Raw genomic sequence first — 15162 nt, 5'->3', positions numbered from 1 at the left:
ATACTTTAAGGACGGATGTAACATGTGCTGCAACTAGAGCAGGTTTCATTATGTTTGGATGTCCGACTGAGTTTACTATAAACGATATGAGCTATAATACAAAACTTATATCTGGTTTTTACTACCAACAGTTTCCTATAACAGGAAAAGGTGTCATACAAGGAATGTCTATTCCATTGACATTAAGCACACCAATCTTATATATTGTTTCAAACTTAGGTTCAAAGTGCTATTCGAATGTCGACAGAAACTACTATGACCAAAAGATACTCATGCGTATAAACAACACTTTCTCTGCTGGTTTGCCTATTGTTCATTCGAATGCAGAGTTTTCAGCTTTAGTGAACTCAAACACTTTAGCAAACATAAACTTAACCTTAGTTGACGCAAACTTTGTTCCTGTAAAACTTTTATGTCCTATGTATTTGTCAATGACGGCAGAAAGTTTCGAATTGGAAGATGCAACTGGTGAAAGTATTGTACTACAAGAACAACTTCAACAACAAATAGCTCAAGAACAACAAATGCAACAAATGCAAGAACAACAAAGTCAAGAATAAAAAAAATATTTTTTTTTATTTTTATAAAAATGTACAGAATAGACGTTTCAGATTTTTATGACTTCCAAGCTTCAGAAATATGTGTCCATTTCGAGACTATAACAAAGCAGTCGAGAATTTGAAACGTTTAGTCATTTATGTCGACTCTGCCCCAGAATGTTATGTCATGAAAGAATGGGATGTTGTCTTTAACAAACCAAGAGCAACAATAGTTTCAGAACAAGAATGTAGACAGAAACTTAAGAAAATAAAAGTCGTACAAGTTGGTATGAAGATGTTAGATGCTTGGGATATCTTATTGTCAAAGTTAGAAGATTTTTCAGTTCGTGGTATAAAGTTCTATACACCTTCTCCAAACTTCTATTCTATCTTCACTGGATATAAATACGAACAAGTAGAATGGAAAGAAAATGTATATAGAAGCTTGGTTAGACCATGTCAAAGAAATTATATGCAATGGAAACGAAAGAGTCTATGAGTATATCTTATGTTGGTTTGCAAACATCTTACAACATCCAAGTGCTAAAAATGAAACTGCTCTCATTATAATTGGAAAACAAGGAACTGGTAAGAACACTTTCTTTACAGATATTTGTGCAAACTGTTAGAGGGCTATTCGAACCCTAATATGACAAACTTAGAAAACATCTGCGGTAAATTTAACTCTTCAATAGAGAATATGAAACTTATAGTATGTAACGAACTTCAAAGTATAGATACAACAAAAGTTTTGAACTCAGATGCTTTGAAGAGTCTTATAACAGACAAAGTTGGAGTTGTTGAAAGAAAATATAAAGACCAAAGAGTTTGTGAAAATGTTGCAAACTTCTATGGTTTCAAACAATGCTGTTCCGATGAAGTTAGAAAGTTCTGACAGAAGATATGTAGTTGTCAGAACGTCAGATTCTCATATGCAAGATACAGAATATTTTGACGACTTAGCAGAAACTTTGACACCTAACTTTTACAACCACTTGTTCTCATATTTATGACATTAGATATTTCTAAGTTCAATCCAAGACAAATTCCACATACCGAAGAGAGACAAACATTGTTAGAAGCAAACAAGAGTGTATATGAACTGTTATAGATGAGACTAACTTTGAGTGTTTAGATGAAAGGTCATTGTACGATTCGTATAAACATATTGTCAAGAATATGGTTATATGGCAGCTTCTAAACGAACATTCTTGGCAAATGTCAAAAGTCTTTTAGATGTTCAGAATGGGTATATACAAAGAAAAATTTTTCTGAGTAAATTTTAAAAAAAAATATTTTTTTATCCGATAGAAAAGATGACGAAATTCATCTCAGTAAACAAGTACATGTCAGGAGTTAAAGAAGAACTAGACCCATTCGCTTATTTGAATGTTTACTTCTACCATTTTGAAAAGTCTACATTTGACAAAGTTTGGAACATCGAACCAGTTAAGTTTGCTATTGTGACTAAAAATGGTGCGAAATTTGAAGACTTAGACATAGAAGGTTTGTTAGCAGTCAAAGAAAATTTTGACAGAAGGTTCTCAAACCTTAAAGAAGGCAAAGCATACAAACTTGTTATACCTTATGAACCAAAGAAAGCAGACGACTATGAATATTATGAGTCTAAGATAGTTGAAGTTCAAGGTAAATTGGGTAAAAAGATTTTAGAGTCTAAGCCAGTGTTTGCTCCTAAAGAGGAAGAGAACATTGACATTGACCCAGAAATGTTCTAAAAATAAAATTTTATTTTTACATGTCAAATTTCTTTCTCTGGAACTGGTTCAGGTTCTTTCTTCTCTTCTACTTTCTTTTCTACTTTCTTTTCTTTCTTTTCTCTCTTCTTCTTCTTTTCTGGTGGAGTTATGTCAAATTTGGCGAACCATATTTATGTAAAAGTTCTTTGTCCTTTAATAGCTCATCTATTCTGTTTTCTATTTCATCTTCAAGAACAGCGCATGTGTCTTCTTTGCATTCTAAGAACTTTTGTTGGACTTCATCTTTCCAATCGGCGTCATCTCTGTCAACAAGTCTGTCATTGACAAATTTTAAGACTGCTCTTTGTAATGTTTTATGGTTCTTGTCATATTCCCAGAAACAGAACTTTAGAACAAATTCACCTTTCTTGTTTACACTATGTAAGATTTTATGGTCGACAGATGTTTTGCTGTCGAAAAGTTTGTCTCGAATATAGATAGCGAAATCGCTAGACATTTTCAAAAAGATAAAAATTTTAATTTTTCTAAAAATATGTTAGAAAAAAAGTTTGCTGACATTGACAAGAAATTTGAGAATGTTTTAAACAAGAACAAGAGGAAGTTAGAAAATGCTCAGATAAAACCCATACATGACAAGTTCTTATTTGCTCAGAATGGTATAACAGGTCTAATTGCACCGCCTGGGTCGGGTAAGACTTTCACTTATCTTAAAATGGCTGCACAACAACAAGAACTAGATGAGAAGAACCCATTCTATGAGTTAGTTGTTATTTGTAGTACTTCTGGTCAATTTGACCAAACCGTCAATTCGTTCAAAGATATTATAAAGAAGTCTAAGTTAGTATGTATAAAAGACTCTGAGTTGTTAGATTGGATAAAGAAGTACCAAAGAAGAGTTTTGAAGTACAATGCTATAAATGAGTATGTCAATTCGAAGTTTAAAGACCCAAATGAGGAAATGCAGAGAATATTAGAGAAGAAACACTTCAGAAACAAACAGAAAGAGATAGAATACATTTCGAAGAAATTGCAATCTTACGATTGGAAGACTTACCCTCACAGATGTCTTCTTATTTTAGATGACTTTGCTTCTCATCCTTTGTTAAAGAATAGAGAACAAGACATGTGTCGAATTCTTAAGAAGCTCAGACACTTTAACATCTCTGTTGTCATTTGTGTACAGACAGCAAAGAGTTTAAGTAAGGATGTTAAAAGAATACTTACTGATATCATACTTTTCCCTGGATTGTCCGAAGACGATTTCATGGAACTTATGAAAGAGTCCATGGCAGGTAAGTTTGACAGACATGAACTATGGGAGAAGTACAAAGTCATACAAGACCCTCATACTTCTTTCAGAATTCATATCTACGCAAACAAAGTTCAAATTGTAAAAAGTCAAGCTTGAAAAATGTAAGTGTTTGAGTCTTAGTCTGTTGTGGTGCTGGGGTTGTCGGTTCTTCTGGCTTTGGAAGACATTCAGGAAGAGGAACGTCGGACATTCGTTTGTGTCTTAACCGTCTTTGTTCTGAAACAATATAATATTGTACTGAATAAGTACAATATTGTCTTGAAAAAGTACAACATTGTTCTGAAAAAGTACAACATTGTTCTGAAAAAGTACAACATTGTTCTGAAAAAGTTCAAGACTTGTTCTGAAAAAGTACAGCTGTACTCAAATTTGAGAGACATTGTACTGAATTTATACAACATTGTTCTGAAAAAGTACAATATTGTACTGAATTTATACAACATTGTCTTGAAAAAGTACAATATTGTACTGAATTTATACAACATTGTCTTGAAAAAGTACAATATTGTCTTGAAAAAGTACAATATTGTCTTGAAAAAGTACAATATTGTCTTGAAAAAGTACAATATTGTCTTGAAAAAGTACAATATTGTTCTGAAAAAGTACAACATTGTTCTGAAAAAGTTCAAGACTTGTTCTGAAAAAGTACAGCTGTACTCAAATTTGAGAGACATTGTACTGAATTTATACAACATTGTTCTGAAAAAGTACAATATTGTACTGAATTTATACAACATTGTCTTGAAAAAGTACAATATTGTACTGAATTTATACAACATTGTCTTGAAAAAGTACAATATTGTACTGACTCAGTATGGAGCTTGACCCTTAGACGAAGCAATTTATCTAATTGAAATTAACGAGCTTGTTAAAGACTTCCTCAGGCAGAATGTAAAAGTCAAGCTTGAAAAATAAATGGTTCATTTACTCTGCTTGTTTGAAGTTGTCAAAATACTCTGTTATTTTTTCCTTCAGTAGCGGCAAATCTTCTTTGAAGGTAAGTATTGTACAACCTTTCATATCATAGTGTGTTTGAGGTAACGTATCTTGAACTATCTGTTTAACATCTTCATTTGGTGTCATTGAAATCGGTAAGTTTTCGCGATAGAACCAATTTCTGTCAGATTTGTAAATCTTAGCAAGGTCGTAAAAGCTTTTGTTGTTTCTTCTGACTAAATGCAACATAACCATATCTCTGTCTTCTTCATTTTCCATCTCTTCAGTGTAAATCATATACTTATAGTTCTTTTCCTTTCCTTTTGGTACCGAACGTGGTATTCTTTTCTGTATGTTTTTGTCTTTTGCTTCAAGCTTGTTTTCCATCTCTTCACGTTCTTGTCTATGAATTTCGTCAAGAAGTTTACAAACATACCATGAATAGCGAGCTGAAGCCCATTGTGCCACATTATTTACGAGAAGTCTATGTACATAATATCCTCTCAAACCGTTTGGCAATTTTTCACGATTTTCATAGAGTTTTGGCGACTGGGGTTTTTCTCCCACTCGCTGTTCTTCACGATTTTCAGAAAAAAGTATGTCTCGCTGTGCTTCATTTAATAGTTCAATAGTGCTTTGGTTCCTAAACCAGTCTTTAGGAAGCTTAGTATCTGGAGCAAAACATGCTGTCAAAATACTTTGCATTTGGTACATGTCATCTTTGACCGAACGAATGAGACGTAACTGTTTGTTATACTGTATGTACTCATATTCTTCATTTATAGCTTCATGAACGATAGCAGTTGTTGTGTTCTCTGTTGTTGACATTTCTGTTCTTACATACAAAATAAAAAATAAAAAAAATAAAATTAGCGTTATTTTCTATCTTTCACAAAAGACCAAAAATAAACGCTTTACATGTATTTTTCAGCAACTTCGTCAAATAATTTTATAGCTTTATCTATCTCATCTACTTCAAACGTTTCTTTACCTTTTATGGGAGCACCATACATTTTCTCAAACTTTTCAAGTAGTTCTGTTTCAGCAGCTCTCATATCGTTAACAAACGCAACCTTAACTCTATTGACTGTAGAGTCATATCTTTGAGTTATATTAAATGTTCTTCCTATCTTATATCTCTTTGTATTGAAGTCCTTCGGTTTCTGAACGATATAAAGTAAGCCTTCACTGCAACGTTCAGTATCGAATGAACCATATGTTATGAAATTATATCCAACAACTGGGTCAATCCAGAACAAAACTATTGGTATAAGACTTTTGTCGATGAGATATGTTCTTGTTCCATAGAATCTTACCGATATCATAAGCTCAGGATTTCTTGTCAAAATTTTCTGAGTAGAAGCATTTCTAACCCAGTCGTGGGATGTTTTCTTTTCAGATAGTGTTAAAATGTCTGACAAAGAATATTTGTTGTATTTCTTTGAGTATCTTACGTTTAAATCCCCTATTCTAACCACTTTGGTGTTATTGTCTATCTTTTTAACTGTTTCAAACTCAGTGTTTGTCATTTCCTGTTCTTACATACAAAATAAAAAAAATATTTTAAAAAAACTAACTTTAATTTTATTTTGTATAAAAGATACAGTTATATCATGAAATTTGGTCATTTTACTCAGAATTCAATAAAATATATTTTAGGCGACCAGGTCACTCGGTTAAATGAACTTCTCTGAAAAAGTGTGACAACATGACATTTTGACAACAACACAGGAAATATACTTCTTCGTAAATGTTTTGTCAAGACTTCTTCGTAATGAGCGTAAATCAGACAAAAATATATTTTAGGGTAGAAGGGTATATCTACCCCGTTTTCTACCCTCATTTCTACCCCATATGTCCTTACTGAAAAAGTATGTGTTCCATATGTCATTTTACTCAGAATTTTATACAGAATTCAATAAAAATATATTTTAGGGTAGAAGGGTATATCTACCCCGTTTTCTACCCTCTTTTCTACCCCAGTTATTTTATAAGCGTTTTACATGGTATATGTTGTGATGGTTCATGACTTTAAACAGTTTTGTAGCTTCTATTTCTTCACGAAGGATATCAAAAATTTTAACTATGCCGAAGGTTTCTTTATATTTCTTCTTGACATCTGAAAGAAGGAAATCGTTAGCAGTTGGATAGTTTTTGTTCAGAAATGTCAACATGTCCATTTTATCTTCTGCTGGTTTCTCTACTTCTTTCTTTAAGTCAGTATGGTCTTTTCTCATTCTTTCTATCTCTTTGACGGAGTAGTTATATTTCCTCATTGCTGCTTTACATTTAGAACATTGTGAGTTCATTTTTGCGTTATATTCTGAAATTTGTCCTGCTAGTATGACTAAGGCGTAGATGGTTTTCTTTAACTCAAAGGTTGCTGGTTTTATCTGTTGGTTCCATACCTTACCTCTTCTATCTTTATCTCTTATCTGCAAGACACACTCAGCAACTAACGAAACAAAGTTGTCGTAGGTCTTAAACTCTTCAGATTTATATATGTCAATGACTTTGTGGTTGCAATGAAATCCAAGAAACTCATAGTTTACCTTTCGTATGAACTTCTTTATTTCTACTGAGTCAGTCAGTCTGACTTCAATTTCATCGAATTCTGGAATAGTGAGTTTTTGTTGTTGTATTTCAGGAAGTTTAGGTAGATGGTCTATAATATCTTGCATTTCATAAAGATACTGTTCATTTGTTTCATCTTTTGCACTACAGTCTAAATCTCCTTGGAGAAGTTCTTGCTTTATCTTCTGGATTTCTGTTTCGAAAGTATATGAAGAAGGAATGAAGCTTTTCATTTCTACTAACATTGAAGTTGGGTTCATGACTAACGAGTTTGGTGCTGTTGTTGCAAACATGTTCTTACAATAAAAATAAAAAATATTTTTTGGTGGGACTACCTTTATTTTATTTCAGCACAAAATGAACGAGTTTGGTTTAAAAATACGGTGGAGCCAAAAATGGCTCGACCTCAAAAACAAGCATTTTGTGAAGAATATACCAACCCGCTGTTTTCCGCGGGTTGCTTTTTTTATACAAAATTCAAGAGTTTTGTGTGTTTTCTACGAGGGTAGAAAAGAGGGTAGAAAACGGGGTAGATATACCCTTCTACCCTAAAATATATTTTTCAATACTTTTTCAGCACTTCTCCGTAGTTATATATGAAAGACAATTCGAGATAAAAGTCGTAGTACAATGGAACAATATGTTGCACACCATTTGTTGTGAACCAAACTTGAAAGTCAGAGAAACTGTTACTCGGTGGTTCATAGAATTTAGAAGCAAAGTCATAAAAGTCCTTACCAATACAAAGAAAACTATTGTTGCTTGAACTGAAACTTGCATGACACATGACATTTTGAGGGTCAAACACGTTTCTATAAACTGTCAAATCTGTTGGTGGGCGTATAAACCAGAACGGACCGTCAGGTGGTAATGGTTCGTTCTGGTTTAGTAACCGAAGAAATTGTGCCCAAGAACGTTTGTCTACTTGCCAAAATAAAAACTGTGTATCTCTTGGAGGGTTATTTTCAATCCTTTGAAATGAAACTGTGGAGTTCATCTTGTCATATTCTAGTTTCAGATAGTAAGTTCCGTTTAGTAAAGAGTCGTATTTTTCTTGAAATTCCCAGTAGTATTTGTTTATTTGAGTTTGAAAGTCATTTAGAGTCTTCTCAAGGTTTTCGTCTGAACGAATTGTAAAGATTCTCATTTCGTCAAATTTGTCTATTAGACCATCAGAACCTCTATACTGCCCATGAAAATATACTGCGAACATAAAAGCGTTCGTTCTTTTTGAAAACAAAACTCTTCTAAATCCTATTGCCTTTGCATCTGAAGGACTTTGAAGCCAACGAATTGGAAAGTCAAACCTGTAAGCACCGGATGAAATTTCTTCATCTGAAATAGTCCTACCGGCATTTGTGAAGATATAGTCTAACGGTTTTGTATCTGCTACATTTGTTCTTTGTTTTTCAACCTGAAACATTTAATATATGTAAAAATATACTGTTTTAAAAAACGTTTTAAAATGGTATGCCATTTCATATTTCTCATCTAACAAACATGTTGTCTGACTGCTTGAGGGTTAGGTTGGTACCATTCGAACTTTACACTTGCAATTCCTTCAATTGCATTCAAAATGTCTGAGTCGGAGTCAAACATTTGTTCTCTCTTTGTAGTCTTGAAAGCGTCAAGAAGTTTTGCAGCTGTTTGTTCATTGCCATTTGCATAGTAAATGTGACCGTCCAAATCTGTTACGGTTAGTCTGAGATTGTATCCTTTCTTATTTCCGTCTTGAATGGCAGCAAGTACACCCATGAAGCCTTCTTTGTTCTTTCCTTCGTCAAAGTTTACTGTAAAGGTTCGACCAGATGTAATTTGACTTCTAACTTCACGATACTTTTCATATGCATATCTTGTTCTTTCCATGGGAGCATGTGCATCTTCACCCTTTCCTTTTTTCCGTCTCAAAGGATGCAATTGTTCGTCATGTTTCCAATAGAATCTGGCAAAGCCGTCGTGTCCCTCAACTTGAGGCTCACTAACATCGAAAGGCATGTCCATAAGACGTTCTTCTTCTAACCTCTCTAGTCTGTTTGGATAATTTGCGCGCGCGGTTTCTAAATCCATCTCATAGCGAAGACCAGACAATTTGTCATAGACTTTTATTGGCTTTCCCTTCCTATATTTAAACTTCTTTGAAACTTTCCAACCATATCTTTCTAACTCTGCTTTTATTCTAGCAGATTTTCTATCCATTCTATATGGGGGCATTTCTATAAAAATAAAAAAATATTTTAAAATGGTATGCCATATAGCTTCTTGAATTTGTTAAGATGTATTTGAACGTATTTTCCATCTGTATCTCTAGCGTTTACATGAGCATAGCCCGCCTTAGTAAAACATACTTGTAATTCCTATAGTTTACGCCGTATAAAAGTAGAAAGAGTCTTGTTCTTCGCTATAGTAGTAAAACTCAAACGTATGCTCGCCATAGTCTGTAATTTCAATTGCTTCATCTTCTAGTTCGTCGACAATTCGAATACAATATCTCGAAATTTGCCTATGTTCTTATTGTTTTCAGAACAAGTGACCCAACGCAAGTTTTCAAGTCTATTGTCGTTTCTTATATGGTTTATATGGTCTACAAAAGGTAAATTGTTAGGGTTCGGTATAAAATGAGTTGCAATGACAACATGTTTAAAATAGTTTTTTCCACTCATCTTCATATTAGCATATCCTCATTTCGCTCCCATCCGCTTAAAACTCTTTTTGTCTTTTTGTTTCTGATTCAAATGACTCACAACAGTGAATTTCATATTTCTCATCTAACAAACAAGTTTCCCAACGGTCTGTTCCAACAAACTCAGCGTACATTTCAAATAATAATAAAAAAATATTTTTTTTTGAAAAATGTTTTTTCTTTACTTAACATAAACCAGCTACCATAAGTCTTTGACGCCAACCCATACCAGCTAATGAAGGTTGACTTGGTTTAGTTTGGAAACTAACCTTTGGTTTTGGTTTATCTTCAGTTTTTGGCTCACCTTCTTCTATCGGTTTTCGTCACTTTTTGGTTCACCTGACTTTACTTCACTTGCAGGTATGGTTGTGTCGTCAACATCTTCATAAAATATATGCCATTTGTTTTTGTTTTCCTTTCAACTTTTTGTGTTTGTTGTAAGTTTAGAATATTTTGACTCTAAGTCAATGAGATGTTCTATAATGAACTGTTGGTCAGTGAAGAATACCTTCCCATCTGTTTGTTCGAAAGCTCCTTCAGACTTCAATATTTTATTTGTGAGAGTCTGTTTCTTTTTGAGATACTAGCCGTTCCATTTTATGAAAAGTGACTTTATAGTTAGGGTTTGTATTTCCAGACCTGGCACTTTCTATTATTGAATTTTTCTCTTATCTGTAAGTTCTTTGACAGGTTTTGACAATGGTTCTGAACTTTTTGTTTGTGGTGTCAAATCTACCGTTTCAACTTCTTCGGTCATTTCATCTCAGTAAAAATTTTAGTTTGTTTTGTTTTCAACTGGTTGTTTGGTTTTTTAAGTCGGTCTAAAACTTCCTGAGGTATAGGAAGAACTTGACAAACACGTGGTTGTGTAACTGCTGGAAGTCGACAAATCCATCTTGAACCCATTTGTCTCAATGCTGTATTGTTCATTTCATCTCAGTAAAAAAATTTACATTCCCCACGTTTGAGGTGGTTGCGGTTGGTTGTTGTTTACCCATTGTTGTGCATGGTTATATCCTCTGTTAAAGAATCTTTCACCTTGGTCCATATAGTGCCCTGCTTGGTTATAGTAGTCATTTGCTTTGTTATAGTAGTTTCCTGCTTGTCTTCCTACATTGTCCATCCATCCTTGAACTTTTCCTCTTGTTTCAGGATTTGGAATAAGATTTGCTGCATCTCGTGCTACCTCCCAACCTTTCTGTACAGTTTGTATAATAGGTTGTGCTTTCTCTTTAAGTATACCTAATGTACTCAAAATCTTCCTTCCAATTCCAAATGCACCTCTAGCTATTGTTCCCACTGCGGGTAAAAATCTGGATGCAACTCCTGCTAATGCGCCAAATAAACCCATTTCTTATAGGGTAAAAAATGACGAATCCAAACAAGGACCCCTATGTTTCTAAAGCGACAAAGAAAGCACTCATGATAAAAATCTTTAGTTCAACACCAAATGCTTGGTTTATGGATATCTTGGAAAACATTCCGAGGTATAGAGAAGACGGACCACCATACTGGCTAATATTTGTTGGTCAAAACACAAGATACTGTGAAGCCATACCATTATGGTCCAAAAATATTTTAGATGTAAAAACTGCTTTGACAATATTCGTTGACAAATACCATCCAACAAAACTGACATCTGACTGTGAAAGTTCTTTCAAATCAGACGATATTAAAAACTATCTGCGTTCAAAAAATGTAAACCAATATTTCATTGTCGACCAAAACCATTCTGCTCTTGGTGTCATTGACAGTTGTATAAAAATCTTAAGAGACTTAAACCAACCACAAGGTGGTGAGGTAGATGAAATGTCATATGACGACAAGTACAGACACTTCTCCATGGCAAAGATGAGACAAGTTTTAAATATTTACAATAGCCGTAAACAAAAAGGTTTGGGAAACCACTCCCCGAAGAAATGAAAAACAACCCTGACTTAGAGAAAGACTATATATTTAATAGTTTAGTCAAAAGAGACAAACAAGAAAGAATGCCGGCTTCAAACTTCAGAAAGGTGACAAAGTAAAAATAGAAATACCTAAACGCGACCCATATGAAAATACTATTGACTATGACAACAATGGGAACTCGACAGGTACTCACATTCGTGTTCGTAAAAAAGAAGAAAGTATACAAGAGAATATTATGAAGTTTTAGGCAAACATGGCAAAATGTACACTGCAAGCAGAAGATAAAACTAATATTGTCAGACCTCGTTTCAAACTTGTCAAAGTTCAAGGTGGTATACTTTCAAAGACAGTTCCTAACAAATATAAGACAACTCCTGACGAATATGCTAAAGAAGTTGAAATGACGACTAAGCAATTCTATACCATGCCGTAAACTGTCATGTAAGGTGGCATGTAGTCTTTACTTTGTCCCGTTGTTTGCGTATATCCTGAAACGAAATGTGTATGGTTTCCTTCTCCCTGAGTGTCACTCCAGTAACAATTTATAGCAAACTTAACGTCGTCTTTAACATCATATCCTTTACCTTTTGTCATTCCTGACCAATCCCAATATCTATGCTTATGCCAACCTGCTTGAGATGTACTTAAATCTATGTAGTGACTGTGCGCAGGTAAATTTTCACCTGAAATCGTTTTACTTCCACCTGTTTCCTTTGAAGAGTTTGCACAATACAAAAACCTGTCGACTATTTGTTCCCATGCACCAACACCAAACATTACTTGAGGACCTCTTGCTTCCATAGATGTATAAATAGAACCTACTGGTTCATTAAATCAAACATATGAGATATTATAGGATTGTCTCTTTTGAACTTAAAATATGTGCAACTATTTCAGGTTTCTTCTGGTTTGTGTCAGAATATTTTTTTTAATAATATAATCTTATGTTTTCAGGGTAGGTAAAGTCTTGACTATAATATTTATTTCTGTCATCTTCATAATAGTATACTATTCTCGTTTTTTCTATTGCATTATATCTTTTATATCTATAAAAAATCTAAATATATGTTAGCTTTTGTTCATCTACATGTGGTGTTCTAACGTCAATCTCCATAGTCATAATAATATGGTGCTGGAGCTGGGTCAGGCAATGTCATATCTGCCATTTCATAAACTCTTAAATATTTCTTTTGTTCGTCTCCATATAAGTTTAAGTAGCAGTTGTTGTTAATGGAACTTTAACTTGTGTACCATCACTCTTTTTATAGCTTACATACATTTCATTGTTATTTTTCGGAATGAGTTTATACTGTGTACCATTTTCTAAGGACTGTACAAACTCCCATCTAAAATATTTGTTTTCTTCATAGACAGAAAAGTCACCAACCATAGTTTCAATATTTTTTGTTCCAACTAAACTTTGGTATATTTCATTGACATATGTTTTATCTGCTTTTCTTTTCAAGGCTAACGTTTAAGTCTGTTATTTCAGAAGATGTATGTGTATGTCCAACGGCACTTTTCCTGTTTAAGGTTTCTTGTAAGTTTGTAATATTTGCAATGGTATGTGTATGTCCAACGTCACTTTTCCTGTTTAAGGTTTCTTGTAAGTTTGTAATATTTGCAATGGTATGTGTATGTCCAACGTCACTTTTCCTGTTTAAGGTTTCTTGTAAGTTTGTAATATTTGCAATGGTATGTGTATGTCCAACGGCAGTTTTCCTGTTTAAGGTTTCTTGTAAGTTTGTAATATTTGCAATGGTATGTGTATGTCCAACGGCACTTTTCCTGTTTAAGGTTTCTTGTAAGTTTGTAATATTTGCAATGGTATGTGTATGTCCAACGTCACTTTTCCTGTTTAAGGTTTCTTGTAAGTTTGTAATATTTGCAATGGTATGTGTATGTCCAACGTCACTTTTCCTGTTTAAGGTTTCTTGTAAGTTTGTAATATTTGCAATGGTATGTGTATGAGTCTTTTTAGAATATTCTTTGTCAGCTCTTGTCACTTCACTTGACATTTTATTGTCAACATATGTTTTGTCCGCTAGTTCAGGATGAGTATGTTCTTTTGTTGCATATGTTGCATCTGCTCTGTCATGTTCTTCTTGAACTTTTTCAATGACATACTCTTTGTCAGCTTTGTTGTCAATATCTGCTTTCAAAAGAAGTTCTTTTTATAGGCTTCTCGTTTAAAGTTCCTTTTGTTGGATTTACACAGACAGTATGGTTCTTACTGTCTTGAAACAGAAACTCGTCTGTCATTGGGTTTATCGTCAGTTTTAAGTTTCCTTCTTTCAATGACTCAGATATCTTAGAATAGTTTGAAAAGTTTGTTGTGTTCTTATTTAGAGCTTGCAAAATGAGTTGTCGGTTGTGTTTTATTTCTCTCATAGACGCTGTTTCATTTGACATTTTTATTCTAGATAAAATATGCTTTCAATAGAAAAAGAAAATTCAAGAGTTGCTACAACTAAACCATTAGATGAACTTTTTACGAATGTCGGTCAAAAGTTTGAGACAGAGACCGTAAAGCATGAAGGCTATTCGTTTTGACTACCCACTAAGATGGTTAAGAGACCCATCCGTCACAAAAGCTGTTGGCTTTCGTAGAATGAAGTTCATTTCAGAAGCCATACATGGTTTCCCATTTACGGTCGCTTTTGAAGTTCGATACTATAACAAAGAAAACGTACGTATGAGAAATTTGAACAGGGAAAACTTTTACAAGTGAATTTGCTTGTAAACTTAGAAACAACTCTTCAAGCTTTTCAAGAAAAAATAAACGATATCTATCTCGAATATGCAAAACAGTACAACATTGACGAAGGAGAGTACCATCTCGATATTATATATGACAGGAAAAATGCAACTGTTAAATTCAATAGAATAGAAGACCTTGGAGAAGACGTTTATATTTCTACAAAATATAACAACTTGGCATGGTATAGATTTTTGAGGATGTTAAATCAGCCTGCAGAATATCCAGTACACCCGAACTTTTATGAAGTCGAAAACCCTAATGGAACATATGAAAATGTTTTCGACTCAGATGCTATTATAGTTCATGCTTCATTTTCTGGCGCACAAAACTCTTTTTTATGCTTGGCAAATGACTTTTACGAAAAAACCTAACAAAGCTATATGAACCACCGAGTGGAAGTATTTCAGACTTTCAAGTATGGTTTACTACAGATGGAAGAAAGAGAATAATTCCATTATACCACGCGTTTTACTTAGAACTTAGTTTCATATACAACTACTATCGAACGGTAAAAATATGATTTTTTAATACGGTTGAAGGTGTTGGATTTGTTGCCAACTAGACTGTGGTGCAGGTTCAGGCTGTTGTATAACAGGAGCTTGCTCTTCTGGTTCAGGGTCTTTAGGTATAATACCAACGAACTGACCTACTCTTTTGCCAATATTTTTGACTCCGTTCCAAATTCCTCTTCCGACAGATTTTTATTCCATTCCATATACCTCTTCCAACAT

At 33.8% G+C, this 15162-nt stretch overlaps 7 protein-coding genes and 2 pseudogenes across 9 annotated transcripts, besides 1 other annotated feature; 3 read left to right on the top strand and 6 right to left on the bottom strand.

Moving 5' to 3' along the window:
• Positions 1-15162: part of a mobile genetic element that runs on past both edges of the window.
• On the top strand, positions 1856-2275 carry TVAGG3_1039250 (protein of unknown function, DUF4108 family; the record flags this gene model as incomplete). The annotated part of the gene is made up of 1 exon (XM_051255443.1): positions 1856-2275. One exon carries the CDS (start codon positions 1856-1858, stop codon positions 2273-2275), a length of 420 nt encoding a protein of 139 aa, XP_051081017.1.
• Positions 2296-2753, bottom strand: TVAGG3_1039240 (annotated as a pseudogene). Its single transcript has one exon. A coding segment is annotated over exon 1 (458 nt).
• On the top strand, positions 2790-3174 carry TVAGG3_1039230 (P-loop containing nucleoside triphosphate hydrolases family; the record flags this gene model as incomplete). Its single annotated transcript, XM_051255442.1, has 1 exon — positions 2790-3174. A coding segment is annotated over one exon (385 nt), but the record flags the coding sequence as incomplete, so codon positions are not given.
• TVAGG3_1039220 (protein of unknown function, DUF4106 family) lies at positions 3216-3665 on the top strand (the record flags this gene model as incomplete). Its single annotated transcript, XM_051255441.1, has 1 exon — positions 3216-3665. One exon carries the CDS (start codon positions 3216-3218, stop codon positions 3663-3665), a length of 450 nt encoding a protein of 149 aa, XP_051081015.1.
• Positions 4494-5333, bottom strand: TVAGG3_1039210 (KilA, N-terminal/APSES-type HTH, DNA-binding family; the record flags this gene model as incomplete). The annotated part of the gene is made up of 1 exon (XM_051255440.1): positions 4494-5333. The coding sequence occupies one exon, from the start codon at positions 5331-5333 to the stop codon at positions 4494-4496; it is 840 nt and encodes a 279-aa protein (XP_051081014.1).
• TVAGG3_1039200 (organellar and viral DNA polymerase type B) lies at positions 6494-7372 on the bottom strand (the record flags this gene model as incomplete). The annotated part of the gene is made up of 1 exon (XM_051255439.1): positions 6494-7372. One exon carries the CDS (start codon positions 7370-7372, stop codon positions 6494-6496), a length of 879 nt encoding a protein of 292 aa, XP_051081013.1.
• TVAGG3_1039190 (uncharacterized protein) lies at positions 7666-8502 on the bottom strand (the record flags this gene model as incomplete). The annotated part of the gene is made up of 1 exon (XM_051255438.1): positions 7666-8502. A coding segment is annotated over one exon (837 nt), but the record flags the coding sequence as incomplete, so codon positions are not given.
• Positions 8571-9275, bottom strand: TVAGG3_1039180 (uncharacterized protein; the record flags this gene model as incomplete). The annotated part of the gene is made up of 1 exon (XM_051255437.1): positions 8571-9275. The coding sequence occupies one exon, from the start codon at positions 9273-9275 to the stop codon at positions 8571-8573; it is 705 nt and encodes a 234-aa protein (XP_051081011.1).
• On the bottom strand, positions 13043-14082 carry TVAGG3_1039170 (annotated as a pseudogene). Its single transcript has one exon. A coding segment is annotated over exon 1 (1040 nt).

This window comes from Trichomonas vaginalis, chromosome I (assembly GCF_026262505.1).
Source record: "Trichomonas vaginalis G3 chromosome I, whole genome shotgun sequence".
Classification (NCBI taxonomy): Eukaryota; Parabasalia; order Trichomonadida; family Trichomonadidae; genus Trichomonas; species Trichomonas vaginalis.
This window is presented reverse-complemented; position numbering and strand designations above follow the sequence as displayed.